The sequence below is a fragment of the Rhinoraja longicauda genome, chromosome 9 (genome assembly GCF_053455715.1).
Source record: "Rhinoraja longicauda isolate Sanriku21f chromosome 9, sRhiLon1.1, whole genome shotgun sequence".
NCBI classification, from domain to species: domain Eukaryota; kingdom Metazoa; phylum Chordata; class Chondrichthyes; order Rajiformes; family Arhynchobatidae; genus Rhinoraja; species Rhinoraja longicauda.
This window is the reverse complement of record NC_135961.1, coordinates 31,097,840-31,114,137: the sequence shown is the minus strand read 5'-3', so window position 1 is coordinate 31,114,137 and position 16,298 is coordinate 31,097,840. Positions and strand designations below refer to the sequence as shown.

General features: G+C 43.5%; 1 protein-coding gene across 2 annotated transcripts in view; it reads left to right on the top strand.

Moving 5' to 3' along the window:
* The window catches only part of LOC144596574 (ALK tyrosine kinase receptor-like), an 887,900-nt gene that overhangs the window by 857,330 nt on the left and 14,272 nt on the right, over positions 1 to 16,298 (top strand). For both annotated transcript variants that reach the window (XM_078405054.1, XM_078405053.1), the window contains exon 25: positions 6,327 to 6,424. In XM_078405054.1, the coding sequence (XP_078261180.1) occupies positions 6,327 to 6,424 (98 nt within the window). The remainder of the gene's footprint in view (positions 1 to 6,326; positions 6,425 to 16,298) is intronic.

Sequence of the window (16,298 nt, the reverse complement as noted above, 5' to 3'; positions counted from 1 at the left end):
GGATCGCAAGACGGCATGGACTTAGTGGGCTGAAAGGCCTGTATCTTTAAACTAAACTGAACTAAAGCACGCTAACCACTATTTCTCAAGTTTGATTTGTGTGCAGTGTGAATCACAGGCACTGCTTTAAAATATGTACAATGTTAATATTATTATTTTCTAAGTAGACTTATTATAGGACTCATTTGTCCATTTCGATGATTCCAGGTTTCTCAATGGCTTTGGTGATTCCCACCCCTCCTTGAAATAGATCTCACGCACTCCATGTTGCTCCACATCTGAATAGCCATCTTTGAATTGTTTGTTCATAGATGTACAGAAGATACCAATTTAGGATCACTTTATACCGATGCATTTCCAAGTGACACTGATTAAATGTCAGCATTTAATTTGGTGCCTGGCAAAATGTCAGACGTTATTGTTTTCTAAATTGCTGTGGTTCTGACTGAGGATAAGCTCACTGATGGAGGATAAAGCATCTGTGCATAAAAGACCAAAGGAAATACATTTTGTTGGATCTTATTTTTATAAAGACTGGGTAATAAACTTGTGTAGGCACTGACATTTGAGATCCAATGTTTTGGCTGTCAGTTTCTGTAGCAGTCATTGAAACTGAATGAAAGAATGGAAGAATGGAATATGGCTCACGTAATATCAGAGCGCTGACTGTCAGACAATGCAATGGTTCATTTAGGATTATGTTTGGGCCATTATTATCAGCCAAAGGCAAGGGAAAATATCTAATTGCAGTTTGGTTTTGTTATCCACTCTGTAATTGACTGTAAAAGGAACTTTACAAAGCTTGCAAATGGCTGTTCATATGGCTTACATTAACTTTGTCACTTCACTTAACTCACCTGCTATCTGGTAATTATTAGTTCTGTACAATGCGTCAGCAATGTATCTCTAAAACTAAAAACTAATTTGTCTAGCTACCATTGTTTTTACTTAATTTCTACATTCATATCTTTTCTTGGCAAAACTGATGAATATGTGTAGTTGGAAGGAACTGCAGATGCTGGTTTAAACCGAAGATGGACACAAAAAGCTGGAGATACTCAGCGGGTCAGGCAGCATCTCTGGAGAAAAGGAATAGGTGATGTTTCGGTTCAAGACCGTTCTTCACACCGTTCGGTCTGAAGAAGAATCTCAACCCGAAACTTCACCTATTCCTTTTCCCCAGAGATGCTGTCTGACCCGCAGTTACTCCAGCGTTTTGTGTCGACCACCTGTGAATATTACTGGTCTATCAGTGTGGGCCAGAGATATTAGACCTGAAAACAGCAAGGAACAGTAAGGTCCAGTGGTGTAGCTGGTAGACCTGCTGCCTCACAGTGCCAGAGAACGCAGGTTCCATCCTGACCTCAGGTTTTGTGCAGAAGTTACTTGTTCTCCCTGTGATCGCGTTGGTTTTTATCCGTTTCCTCTCCACATCCCAAAGACGTGCGGGTTTGGAGATTAACTGGCTGCGATAAAATGGCCCTAGTGTGTAGGTAGTGAAGGAGAAAGTGGGATAACATAGAACCAGGATTACATAGGTCATCTTAGACTTGGTGGGTCAAATCTGTCCTCGGTGGATAGATCCATGCTGTATCTCAAACCCAAACAAAATTACCTAAATGCTGTGTGTGTGTGTATACATAGATACACACACATATATATATATATATATATATATATATATTCATATATATATATATATGCACACACACACACACATACACACACACACACACACACACACACACACACACACACACACACACACACACACTCGCGCGTATATGTACATACTGTATAAATACAAGCTCCAACCATGGACAATGACATTGGCTCAATTGTTCCAGGATCTCCCTGATTCTGCCACAGCATACAAGAGGCCAACCTGCCTGCCTCGAGCAATATAGGTCTAGGGTTGGCAGGAGGAAGCCACCAGCAGTGAGCAGGGAGAAACAAGAGTAGTCAATGAAAGAAGGCAGCTAGCATCATCAGAGACCCGCACCACCCTATCCACACCCTCATTTCACTCCTGCCATCGGGAAATCAACATAAGAGCCAGAAAACTGTAACGTCCAGGTTCAAGGACAGCTTCTTCCCTACAACCATCAGGCTCTCAAACACTACAATCTCTGAATAAGCTCTGAACTATATATACTTTGGAGGCATATATATACTTTGGTTTTGTGTGCACCTACACACACGCATATATATATATATATATATATACATATCCATGTGTGTTTGTGTGTGTTTGTGTATGTATGTATATAAATATATATATATATTTATATATATACACTAGCGAAAAGGCCCCTATGGGCCCATTCCCACACCCCCCATTCTCTCCTCCCCCAACCCCAATCTTACTCTCCCCACACCCCCCCTTTTCCCACGACCCCCCCTTTTCCCAGTACCAAGATGTGTATATATGTACACACATGCATGTATATATATATATATATATAACCTTGTCGTTTATTATTATATTGTTTACAGGGTACTATGCATACCTGTTATGCTGCTGCAAGTAAGAATGTCTTTGTTCTGTTTGCGACAAATGACAATAAAACACTCTTGACTCTTGAAGCGCTTCCACACCAATAGGTTCCGACAGCTGGATCATTTCTGGTAGTGGCCATACTGACCGAGTTGAATGTTACCAGTGGACGTGCAGCGTAGGTTCACTAGATTAATTCCCGGAATGGCGGGACTGTCGTATGTTGAAAGGCTGGAGCGATTGGGCTTGTATACACTGGAATTTAGAAGGATGAGGGGGGATCTTATTGAAACATATAAGATAATTAGGGGATTGGACACATTAGAGGCAGATAACATGTTCCCAATGTTGGGGGAGTCCAGAACAAGGGGCCACAGTTTGAGAATAAGGGGTAGGCCATTTAGAACGGAGATGAGGAAGAACTTTTTCAGTCAGAGGGTGGTGAAGGTGTGGAATTCTCTGCCTCAGAAGGCAGTGGAGGCCAGTTCGTTGGATGCTTTCAAGAGAGAGCTGGATAGAGCTCTTAAGGATAGCGGAGTGAGGGGGTATGGGGAGAAGGCAGGAACGGGGTACTGATTGATAGTGATCAGCCATGATCGCATTGAATGGTGGTGCTGGCTCGAAGGGCTGAATGGCCTACTCCTGCACCTATTGTCTATTGTCTATTGTCTATAAAGGGGGCTTTATTGACTTGCTCCTGGTTATGGTCAGCAGGACACAGTTGACCTCTCTTTGAAAATTCTTCTTACACAGGGGACCATAACCAAGGCTGGAGTGGGATGGAATATGGATGATTAACCCTCCTCACCTAAAAGTTGTTGTATGTTTTATTTTAGAGATACCCTTCACTCACCAAGTCCACGCCGACCATCGATCACCCATTCACACAAGTTTTACCTTATCCCACTTTTTTAATCACTGCACTAGGGGCAATTTACAAAGACCAATTAACCTACAAACCTACACGTCCTTGGAATGTGTGAGGAAACCGGAGCACCTGGTGGTAAACCACGCGGTCACAGCGAGAACGTGTAAACTCCACACAGACAGAACCCAAGGTCAGGATCGAACCTGGGTCTCTGGTGCAGTGAGACAGCAGCTCGACCAGCTGCACCAACATGCCACCCTATATTGCATTTACTGATTTTGTGGGGTTAGGAACTGGATATAAACCCATAGCGTCTGAAGTTCTATAATTATGTAGCCTTCCTGGGATGAATTTCCTGAGCTACAGTATTTTCAGCGTGCCTGTGTCTAATAAGCAAGTTATTATACACCTGTACACACTGCCTTTTCCATTATTTCACTTTGTAGGAAACATGACCTTGCTATTGAACTTGAGTGTTTGAAGAGCACGATAGACTTATTAAGAATGTCTCTCTCTGTGTTTTGGGTTTTTCTTGGAAATATTTGCTTCTTTGAAGAAAGGTTCCGAACACTAATGTAGGTGTTCTATCAAAGACAGACACAAGATGTTGGTGTTACTCAGCGGGTCAGGCAGCATCTCTGGAGAACATGGATAGGTGATGTTTCGGGTTGAGACTCTTCTTCAGAAATGTGACCTATCGATTTTCTCCAGAGATGCTGCCTGACCTGCTGCATGACTCCAGCATTTTGTGTATGTATTTGGCATAAACATAAGCATCTGCACTTTCCTTTTATTACGTGTTCTATCAGTTTGTTTACCTAATAACCTGGTTTAAGATGCTCGATTGAAGTTCACAATTAAAAGTAATTAGAAGATTACATTGTGACAGAGCAATGATACGGCATAGTCTTTATACAGGGAGATATTGGCCTTCTGTCCTTTGACTTGCCTTAATTGTTGTTAGACATTCTGTCATGTTGAAATTGGAAACATTGGGTAGAATCACTGAATTCTTAATACTTTGCTGAGTTCAGTTGTAACTTTTAAAAACTTTTTATTTAGGCATAACGTCTATACAGCATCAGAGCAACGCTTTGATATGAAAATATCTGAAAACAAAATAAAAAACTGTGGAATTACAAGTAAATGACTAAAGAATGAACATAATTTATTTTAGTTTAGAGATAAAGCAGAGAAACAGGCCCTTCGGCACACTGAGTCTGTGCTGACCAATGGTCACACCTTCAATAGTTCTATTCTACACGGTAGGAACAATTTACAGAGCCAAACCTGCACGGCTGTGAGAGGAAACTGGAGCACCCGGAGAAAGCCCATGTGGTCACAGGGAGAATGTACAAACACTGTACAGACAGCACCCGTAGTTAGGATGGAACCCGTGTCTCTGGCGCTGTAAGGCAGCAACTCTATCGCTGCACCACTGTGCCGACTGAACATCTACTGTCTAGGTGCTTATCAGTTGTAATTTTGAGTTCACAAAGCTGTTTTTTGTCACTGTGTTCAAAAGACCCATTCTCGAGTAGTTAACGGCTTTTTAAATAAATTAATCCCATCAATCCGCCTAGGCCTACAGGATCTCCCGGTTGTGAACTATTTCAACCCCCTAGCCCTTCCCACACTGACCTTTCTGTCCTAGGCCTCCTGCACTGTCAGAGTGAGGTCACACGCACATTGGAGGAACAGCACCTCATATTTCACTCGGGTAGCTTACAACCCAGAAGCATGAAGATTGAATTAATTTTATGTAACTTCTACTTACACTCCCCTGCCCTCCCACCTCCTCCCCCCCTCACCCCCCCCCCCCACCCCCTCACACCCCCACCCTTGCTCCATTCACTCTACCACTCTACCCTTCATTTTACCAGTTCCACAGTTCTCCACAAGGTTTCTCTCTTCAGATCACACCTTCCTTGGCTGACAATGGATTTAACAGGCGCTGCTCTGCCTGAGGTCATTTGAGGCTTGAAAAGTCCTGGTCTTTTCTTGCCAACCTAGCTCTCCACCCCCTCCCACCCCCTACAGTCTGAAGAAGGTTCCCGACCCGAAATGTCACCCATCCTTTTTCTCCACAGATGCTGCCTGACCCGCTGAGATACTCCAGAACTTTGCGTCTATCTTCAACCAACTCGATCCATTCTCTGCAAGACTCTAATGCCATCAATTCCCTGCAAGTCCCAACCATTGTACACTCGAGATATTAACGAGAACAATGGCTGCTTTTCAAAACACAGGATTAAACACGAAGAGACAGGTTTTCATCATGTTTAAAGATTCACACCGCGGCATATAGTTAATGGAGCATTGCTAAACCTTTATAGCACCAAGTCATCAAAAATATTCTAAAGTTCACAGACATGGTTTGTGATTGATTTTACCCTGCCTTTCAATTGTATGTGCAAAATGGGATTCCAAGATGAAATTGGCAAATATTTGAACACCACAAATTTCAAGGGTCGATGCTGTGAAAGAATCAGTTGTCAATGCTGTTTTCGTGTGTACAGCATGGGGAAATAATTCATCAGTCACAACACACTGCAGCGTAGATGCAGCGTAGAGTTCCTGCAGCGGCATGCAGCGTAGAGTTCCTGCCTTACAGCATCAGAGAACCGGGTTCCATCCTGTCCACGGGTGCTGTCTGTACGGAGTTTGCATGTTCTCCCCACGACCTGTGTGGATTTTCTCCGGGAGTTCCTGTTTCCTCCCACACTCCAAAGATGTACAGGTTTGTAGATTAATTAGCTTTGTAAAATTGTCCCAGGTCTGTGTAGGATAGTGTTGGTGTGCAGGGATCGCTGGTCAGCAGGACACAGTGGGCCAAAGGGCCTGTTTCGTATCTCTAAACTAACTGATTTTCTTTTTAATGTGCTCCACTTGGAAAAGGCCGCAACATAATGGTGATTATTCTTAGAGACATCTATTTATTAATATCTGATGATATCACAGGGGCAACCATCAACTCTCAGCATGATCGATTTACTGAATGTGGCTCGTGACATTGCCCGGGGCTGCCAGTACTTGGAGGAGAACCACTTCATCCATCGGTAAGTGAGCACCAGGTAGGCAAGCAGCAACTCTCAACGATAACAAATTGTGCATGTTCTTGGTGTCATGGAGTCATACAGCGTGAAACAAGCCCCTCGGCCCAACTTCCCCACGCAGACAACATGCCCCATTTACATTAGTCCCACAGACACGCTTTGACCCATATCTCTCTGTACCTGTCCCATGTACCTGTCTAAATGTTTCTTAAATGTTGTAATAGTACCTGCCTCAACTATCTCTTCTGGCAGCTCATTCCATATATCTACCGCCCTTTGTGTAAAAAAAGTTACCCCTCAGGTTCCTATTAAACCTTTCCCCCCTCACCTTAAATCTATGTCCTCTGGTTCTCCAGTCCCCTACTCTAGGTATGACTCTGTGTATTTACCCTATCTATTCCTCTTGTGATCTTATTCATCTCTATAAGATCACCCCTCATCCTCCTGCTCTCCAAGGAATAAAGCCCTAGCCTGCTTAACCCCTCCCTATAGCTCAGGCCCTCTCGTCCTGGCAACCTCCTCGTAAATCTGCACCCTTTCCAGCTTAACAACATCTTTCCTATAATAGACACAAAATGCTGGAGTAACACAGGCAGCATCTCTGTAGAGAAGGAACGGGTGACCAAAACTGAATATAATACTCTAAATGTGGCCTCGCCAATGTCTTGTACTTGACAATCTTTATAACAGGAAATCTTTATAATATTTGACTGGTACACTGCTTTACCAGAAATAATGCTGATATACTTCACTTTAACCCTGCAATAGATAAAATTAATGAAACAATACTCTCCTCCTTAATCAATGGAGGTCATGTTGCAGTTGTATAAGACATTGGTGAGACCGCATTTAGAATATTGTGTTCAGTTCTGGGTACCATGTTATAGGAAAAATATTGTCAAGCTTGAAAAGCTTCAGAAAAGATTTACAAGGATGTTGCCAGGACTAGAGGGTGTAAGCTATAGGGAGAGGTTGAGTAGGCTGGGTCTCTATTTCTTGGAGGGCAGGAGGATGACAATTATCAAGGTGTACAAAATCATGAGAGGAATAGATCGGGTAGATGCATAGAGTCTCTTGCCCAGAGTAGGGGAATTGAGGACCAGAAGACATAGGTTCAAGGTGAAGGGGAAAAGATTTAATAGAAATCTGAGGGGTAATTTTTTCACACAAAGGGTGGTAAGTGTATGGAACTCTGCCATAGGAGGTATAGTTGAGGCTGCTACTATCCCATCGTTTAAGAAACAGTTTGATAGGTCCATGGATAGGACAGGTTTGGAAGGAAATGGACCAAGCGCAGGCAAGTGGGACTAGTGTAGCTGGGACATAGTTGGCCGGTGTGGGCAAGTTGGGACGAAGGGCTGATCCCACACTATATCACTCTATGACTCCTATGACTCTACGACTTTGAGTGGATGGTGAAAAGGAGAAATGAGGAACTGCAGATGCTGATTTAGAAAAAAAGACATAAAGTGCTGGAATAACTCAGTGGCTCAGGACTGGATCTTGCTCTGTTCTCTTGCATTACTTCCATAACATGTTTAAAAAAAAAAAAAATTCTTGTAACTCTACTAAAATCTAAAACTAGAGATTTTTTGGGATCAATGGATGTGACCTCATTTTGAAAACTGCTTTTAAGGGCGGAACCAGGACAGCGGTAGAGTTGATGCTTTGCAGCACCAGAGACCCGGGTTCGATCCTGACTATGGATGCTATCTTTGTACATTCTCCCTGTGACGTGCATTTGTTTTATAAAGTGAAGCAGTGTATAAACAGGCCCTTCGGCCCAATTTGCCTACATCGGCCAACGTTTCCCAGCTACACTAGTCCCACCTGCCCACGTTTGGTCCATATCCCTCCAAACTTGTCCTATCCATGTACCTATTTGTTTCTTAAAGATTGGGAAAGTCCCAGCCTCAACAACTTCCTCTGGCAGTTTGTTCCATACACCCACCACCCTTTGTGTGAAAAAGTTACCCCTCAGATTCCCAGTAAATCTTTTCCCCTTCACCTTAAACCTATGTCCTCTGGTCATCGATGTACCTATTCTGGGTAAGAAACTGTGCATCTAACCGATCTAAACCTCTCATGAATTTTTACACCTCTAAAAGATCACCCCTGATCCTCCTGCACTCCAGGGAATAGAGTCCCAGCCTAATCAACCTCTCCCTTTCTCCAGGAACTCCAGTTTCCTCCAACACTCCACAGACGTACAGGTTTGTAGGCTAATTGGCTCTGTAAAATTGTAAATTGTCCCTAGTGTGTGTAGGATTGTGGGTTAGTGTGCGGGAATGGCTGGTTGGCACGGACTTGGTAGGCCAAAGGGCCTGGTTCTGCCCTATATCTCTTTAATAAAAAGCCGAAGTCCAATTTTCTGATTTAAAAATTGTCAGCAGCAAACAGCTACTGTTGAACTGTCACCAGCTCTGATCAACAACACATCACGAAACCTCCAGAATGATACTGGATAGATCACAGTATGAATAAACAAGCTAAAATGATGTCTTTAGTTTTTGTTCAATCAAAAATCATGTTTATTTCAGTCTTAAATGTTTCAGTGATTCAGAATGTCACTATTATTCAAAGGCATTGGAATACGTTGACAGCTTTGGGAGATGGCAAAGCAGAACACAAACCTTAGTTATCACTCGAAGGTTTTCTCAAAGTCTTGTCAGCAGGGCCTGTGCTGTTCTGCCCACATCATCCATTTACGCTGCTTGAGGCCTGAGAGTGCCCAGGACGTCAATGAACATGTCCAAGCTGATCTGGTCAGGATCAGGAAGATGAATGAAGAATGTTTGAAAGAATTGCTCATGTCACTGGCAAGTCACAGACTCTGTCAAACCCTCGCCAGTGTCTAACAGTAGATGCATTTGGTTCATTAATCTCTTTCGGAGTTTAGTTCAGTTCAGTTTTATTTTAGAGATACAGCGTGGAAACAGGGCCTTCGGCCCACCGAGTCCAGGCCATCGAATGATCACTCGTACTCTAGTTCTATCCTACACACTAGGGACAATTTGCAGAAGCCAATTAACCTACAAACCTGCACGTCTTTGGAATGTGGGAGGAAACGAGCACCTGGACAAAACCCACGCAGTCACAGGGAGAACGTACAAACTCCACACAGACAGCACCCACAGTCATGATCAAACTCTGGTGCTGCAAAGCGGCAACTCTGTCACTTTGCCACAGTGCCGCCCCGATTTGTTTAATTAATCTCTTCTCTTCAGGAGTAAGAGTAGCAATCTGTGGGGATTTACTCTGATCAATATGTCCTCCCTACGATGTGATCTGCTCACCACATTTCTATATGTGGTGTAATCAAGTAGTGTAGCATTCTCATTTCTGTCCCCTTGTGCAGCAATTATTTGATATAAATGATATTAGCCAACATTTTGTTGTCTATTTGAATTGTTTCAAAGATGGATGTACTGAGAACCTTCCTGCCTACAATCCCCTTCCCCCTCACTCTCACTCTCTCTCCACCCCCAACTCATCTCGCTTCTTTTTCTCTCCACTCACAGTTTATCATTCTGAGATTATTCTGCTTTATCCTTCTAATGTCCCAATCTTCCAACCATCCTCCCTGCGCACCTTGCAAATTTTCTCTGCCCCAATAATGCTATGAATTTATACAATTTTCTGCTTTTTTCTATTTTTGTACTTGCGTATGGCTTGATTATACATGTGCAGCGTGATTTGATTTGACTCAATAGCACACAAACAAAAACGTTTCACTGCATCTTGATACACATGACTATGATAAACATATACTGATACCAATACCAATTGGATTAATATGTTTTCCTGCACCAAAATTGATTTTCTTGATCTATTGGTTTTTCTTTGTAAGTTCATAAAACGTAAAGCGTAGGAAAATACAGCACGGGAACAGGCCCTTTGGCCCACAGTATCATTGCAGAACATGATGTCATGATTTTATCTGCTCTTTAATAACATCACTGTTTGCTGCACTACTAAATTAGGATCTGACTTTCTATCTCCTTGTACAAATTAATTATAAATATGGTGAATTATTATGCCCCTCTGCTAATTTCCTAGCTAGGTCAATATATTGCTCTCATGAGCTTCGACTCTTTCGGGCGGCAAAATGGCACAGCAGTAGAGTTGCTGCCTTACAGCACCAGGGATCCAGGTTCGATCCTAACCACAGGTGCTATCTGGGCAGAGTTTGCACGTTCTTTCTCTGATTGCATGGGTTTTCTCCGGGTGCTCTGGTTTCTTCCCACACTCCAAAGACATGCAGGTTTGAAGGTTAATTTGCTTTGCTAAGTTGTAATATTATCCCTAGTGTGTAGGATAGTGTTAGTGATGGGGTGATCACTAGTCGGCGTGGATTTGGTGGGCCAAAAGGCTTGTTTTTGCACTGTATCTCCAAAGTCTAAAGTAAATCTAATGTCTTAGCAAACTGGCTCTTACGCAACATGTTAGTCAGATGAAAGTTCCACAAGTTTGTGTAAATCACATGTGCAGATGTAATCCTGTCTATTATATTAGTTTTCAAACATCAATTGAATTTGTCAGACATAATATACCCTTTACATATCCATGCTGATTCTCTCTAATCATCTGAAAAGTTTCAAAATATTCAGTCACTCCATCCTTGATCATAACACTGTTAACGTTCCAACAACAGATGTTAAAATTTTCTGGTTTCCTTCTTTCATCTTTCATAGAAAACTGACATGTACAATTTCCCAATATAAAGACATAGTTACCAAACAAGAGGATTTCATAAAATGATGGATAGCCTGTGTATATAACACAAAACTGATGATCTGGTATGTTGGGATTTTATTGATATCAGACTAGCAGATTTTTCAGGTTATTTTCTTTTACTTTTAAATGTTAAAGATATATGTAATAAATGATCTCGTGAACCTGTTGAGTTTAAACAGAGCTGGAAATACACAAGCACACCCAACCTTGGCTCTTCCACAAACGTACCCATGTCTTTGACCCACTGCCAGGGTTGGTATAGAGTCGTGTCATATGGAAACAGGTCCGTTGGCCCAACTTCCCCACACCAATGAACATGTCCCATCTACAATAGTCCCACCGGCCTGCATTTGGCCCATACCCCTCTAAATCTGTCTGAAAACCTGGTGAAATGTTTCTTAAACATTGCAATAGTATCTGCCTCACCTACCTCCTCCCACAGCTCGTGCCATACACCCACCACCCTATGTTTGAACAAGTTACCTCTCAAGTCTTATTAAATCTTCCCCCCCCCCCCCCCCCTTCACCTTAAACCTATGTCCTCTGATTTCAATTCTTCTATTCTGGGATGCGTTTACCCGATCTATTCCTCATGAATTTGTACATCTCATTCTCCTGCGTTCCAAGGAATGAAGCCCCAGCATGCTCAACCTCTCCCTGTAGCTCAGGCCCTCGAGACAACAGCCTCATAAATCTTCACTGCACCCTTTCCAGCTTAACATCTTTCCTGTAATATCATGCCCAGAACTGAACACATTGCACTAAATGTGGCCTCTTTTGGAGATGGATATAACAGTAACATAGAGGCTTTTGTGCAGAGAATTGAAGGATACAGATGATATGCAGGCAGAGATTAGTTTAACGGCATCATGTATGCCACAGACGTTCATAAGTTATAGGAGTACACTAACACTACCCTACACACCAGGGACAATTTTGTTTTACAACTTACTGAAGCCAATGAACCTAGAATCTTGTATGTCTTTGGAATGTGGGAGAAAAACCGGTGCACCTGGAGAAAACCCACGCGGTCACGGGGAGAACGTACAAACTCCGTACAGACAGCAGCCGTAGTCTGGATGGAACCCGGGTCTCTGGCGCTGTGAGGCAGCAACTCTACAGCTGTGCCACCATGCCTCCCCTGTTCTCTTCAACAATTCCCCCAAAATGGCTGCGCTCCCTGGACGGAATATGGGCTCTGAGAGTAATATCTTAAACAAGTTAATGTCGTTCTCTCAGTGCGTCCCTGAAGTATCAGTGTAGATCTTGTACTCAAATTCTGGACATCAATTTATAATATTGACTCAGGTGAGCGCTTTACCAACAGAGCCATGCAGAAAGACTTGGCAGTTTCCCAACTCAGCTGTTACAGCACAAGCTTTCATTATAATCTGCTTTCCACAATGAAAGTGTGCAAATGTTTAATTACATTGCAGACATCTGCCAACATCAGGGTACTGAAATTTTAAGAATTATATCCCAAACAAGTTGTCCTTGAGTTTGGATTAATCTGTCTGCACGCTGCTAGTCTGCTAGTTCTCCAGACTATTAGTTGTAAACTTATAAAATCTAACCTAGCCACAGATTTTTAGTGTTAAGGAATGGTGAAAAATTACATGTTTACATGATTGTGAATCCAAGTAGTGAATTGTATAAATAATGTTAAATTCGTGTTCTATTCTGATGTGTTCTTGAAAATTTTAAAGGCTGAATTATCAGTCAGTCTTTAGAGTTTAGAGCAGGGGTGTCAAAGTACCGACCCACGGGCCGCATCCGGCCCGCGAAGAGGTCCAATCCGGCTCTTGGGATGATTTGGGGAAAAAAAACTCCCCTTTCCCCAGCTCCCGGGGGTGAGTGGAAGCTACGCCTGTATCCGGGCTTGCCGTGACGCAGGCGAGAAGGGGCCGGCGCTGGGAATGGTGGGGAGTCTCATTGTTGTTGTGGACACCGGGAAGTGCCAGGGCTGCCGCCACAGAGACCGCCACCATCTACCTGAGACTCAGGTGAGTGCGTGGATAGAAGCTGGTGGGAAGTCACCGCACTGGCAATGGGGCTGCACCCAGCGATCCAAAATCTAAGCTGCTCCAGGGTGGGGGCTCTGGGTTTGGGTTAAGGTTAGGTGGGGTGTGAAGACTTGCTGGTAGTTATGTGGGAACAGGGAAGAGAAGGGAGAAGGTGGTGGTAAAGGAAGGGGAGGTGGAGCAGATGAGGGAAGGGAGTGTTTTTAGGAATGAGGAAGGGAAGAGGGGGTGTCGAGGGAGGGGAGTGGGGGAGTAGGTGGTAAATAAAGTAGGGAGGGAGGGGGTGAGGAAGGGAGCAGATGAGAGAAGGAATGGTGTTTAGGGATGAGGGGATTTAGGGACGAGGTAAGGAAAGAGAGAGGATGAAGTAAGGGAGGGGAGTGGGGGAGTAGTTGGAAGGAAGGAAGTGGGGTGAGAGAAGGGATAGGCTCAGGAAAAGGAGAGCACAGGTGAGGGAGAAGGTGAGAGTAGAGAAGGACGTGAGAGGTGAGGGGAGAAGACGTGAGGGAAAGGAAGAAAGACATAAGGAGAAGGATGGGGAGCAGGGCATTCAGGTGAGAAGACGGAGAAACCATCTTTCACAATGCCAGGTAGCTGCTGTTTGGCTGTTCACCACCCAGCCAGCCCATTGTGGGCAATACATAAACGCTGTAGGAAGACTATAAGACGGGAACAGAATTAGGCCATTTAGCCCATCAAGTCTACTTTGCCATTCAACCATGGCTGATCTATTTTCTCTCTATTGTCTTCTTTCTCCCTGTAACCTATCAATCTCTGCCTCAAAAGTCTTGGCCTCCACCGCTGTCTGTAGCAATGAATTCCACAGATTCACCACCCATTCTTCCTCATCTCCATTTTGAATGTATGACCTTTTATTCTGCTGCTGTAACCTCTGGTCCTAGACTCTCCTATTACTGGAAACATTATTTCCACATCCACTCCATCTAGGGCCTAGATACCAATCATAAAAGTAATGCTTGCTAGGCAATCTTCTTCATAAGAAACGAAGTTCGGAAAGTGAAACACTTTGTAGTTATAGCAGAACCTGAGACAAATGACAGCAGGTTGAAAAAACGAAGGCAACGAAAGCTGTGGGAGCTTGCCTCGCGTGCGTGCGTGCATGTGTTCACACGTGCACAACTGATCCGGCCCGCATGAGGTCACATTTTGCCCATTCCGGCCCGTGACCTAAAATGAGTTTGACACCCCTGGTTTAGAGTTTAGAGATACAGCGTGGAAACAGGCCCTTCGGCCCATCAAGACCGCACCAAGTTGGGTGACCAGCGATCACCCCGTACACTAGTTCTATCCTACACACTAAGGACTATCCTACACCTGCACACTAGGGACAATTTATCATTTTACCAAAAACAATTAACATACAAAACTAGTACGTCGTTTGAGTGTGGGAGGAAAGAAGAGTACCCGGAGAAAACCCATGAATCACAGGGAGAATGTACAAACTCCGTACAGACGGCACCCGTAATCAGGATCGAACCGGGGTCTCTGGTGCTGTAAGGCAGCAACTCTACTGCTGCGCCACTGTGCCGCATTAATATCTAACAATCTTACCGTTATAAAATAATTACTCTGTCAAGCCACAACAGTGAAAACAGAGCGTAGTACTTGCTTCATTAAAAACTTCATTAAAAATTTAAGAAAATATGGAGAAAATCATAACCCCCCCTTGAGAGCGTAAGGCAATTTAATTTCATGCTAATAATTGGCCTCAAGTTCTCTTCCCATAAAATTTGCATTTACTCCACCTTGCCAACTTTCACTGAGATATTCATAGGTAATCTATAATTGACACAATTTCAATATCAGCATTTAAAATTCTTCCTCACATCATCCGTTTTTCATGATGGATCCACTGTAATTATCTATCAGCGATAAAAATTATATTTTCATTTTCACCATAATATTATTGTCGAGGCTCTGCTATTAAATCTGCATCCCAGGAAGTCTCATGGATAGGAAAGGTTCAGAGGGATATGGGCCAAGCGTGGGCAGGTGAGACTAGAGGAGATGGGGCATCTTGGTCAGCATGGGCAAGTTGGGCTGAAGGGCTGTATGTATGACTACTGTATGTTTCCCTGCTGTATGACTCCATGTCTTTAGACTTTAGAGGTACATTGCGGAAACATGCCCTTCGGCCCACTGAGTCCGTGCTGACCAGCAATCGCCCTGTACACTCGGACTATCCACACACTAAGGACAATTTACAATTTTACTGAATCCAAATAACCTACAAACCTTTTCGTCTTTGGAGTGTGGGAGGAAACCGGAGCACTCAGAAAAAATCCACGCAGTCACAGGGAGAAACCTACAAATTCCGTACAGACAGTATCCTAAAGGGCCTGCCTCACTTAGGCGATTTTAAGGCGACTGCTGGCGACTAGGCTGTCGCCGACAGTTCGCCGGGTGTCGCGGGCATGATCGTGAGGAGTCTTCCAAGAATCGTAGTGGATCTCGGCGCGTCGCTGAGAAATCAACCGGAGTGAAATTTCTCGGCGACAGCTGGCTTGTCGGCAGGTATCGTTGCTTATTGCGGGCGCTGTCGCATGCTGTCCCCAGGTTTGCTAGGTTCTCTTAGATGCATTTAGAAGCACATAATATTAAAATAAATAAATCCAGTCATTTGAAGATACCATAAAATACTTGTGTTTAACCAATTTATTTACCGTCAGGACATTTGACAGGTAGATTGGAGGCGACAGTTTGACGGTCAGGTAAGCGTGGGAATTTCTGCGATGTTTATGGCCATCAGCGATTACATTTAAAGTAGGCTCCCAACCCAGATATGCAACCCAGAAACCAGATATGCATCTCCCGTACATTTCCAAAGAAAGCCCACACTCCGCACAAAAATCCATTTAACCACTTTTAAAATTAAATTTCTTAATACTGCTATCAGTAAACTGGAAGTAAATCCAGTTTATGTGTTGTTACTGTGAAGCTTGGTTTTCAAGTAACCCGGGCATGTTATATTTCAAAACTTTCAAGTACTTACCGACTTGTCAGTGATTTCAGCGAAAATTAGGACGCTGGGAATTTTTGCGATATTTCCGAAGACGGAGTAGTCTCGACCTGATTCGGCATTGTCGTGGTCATTGTCG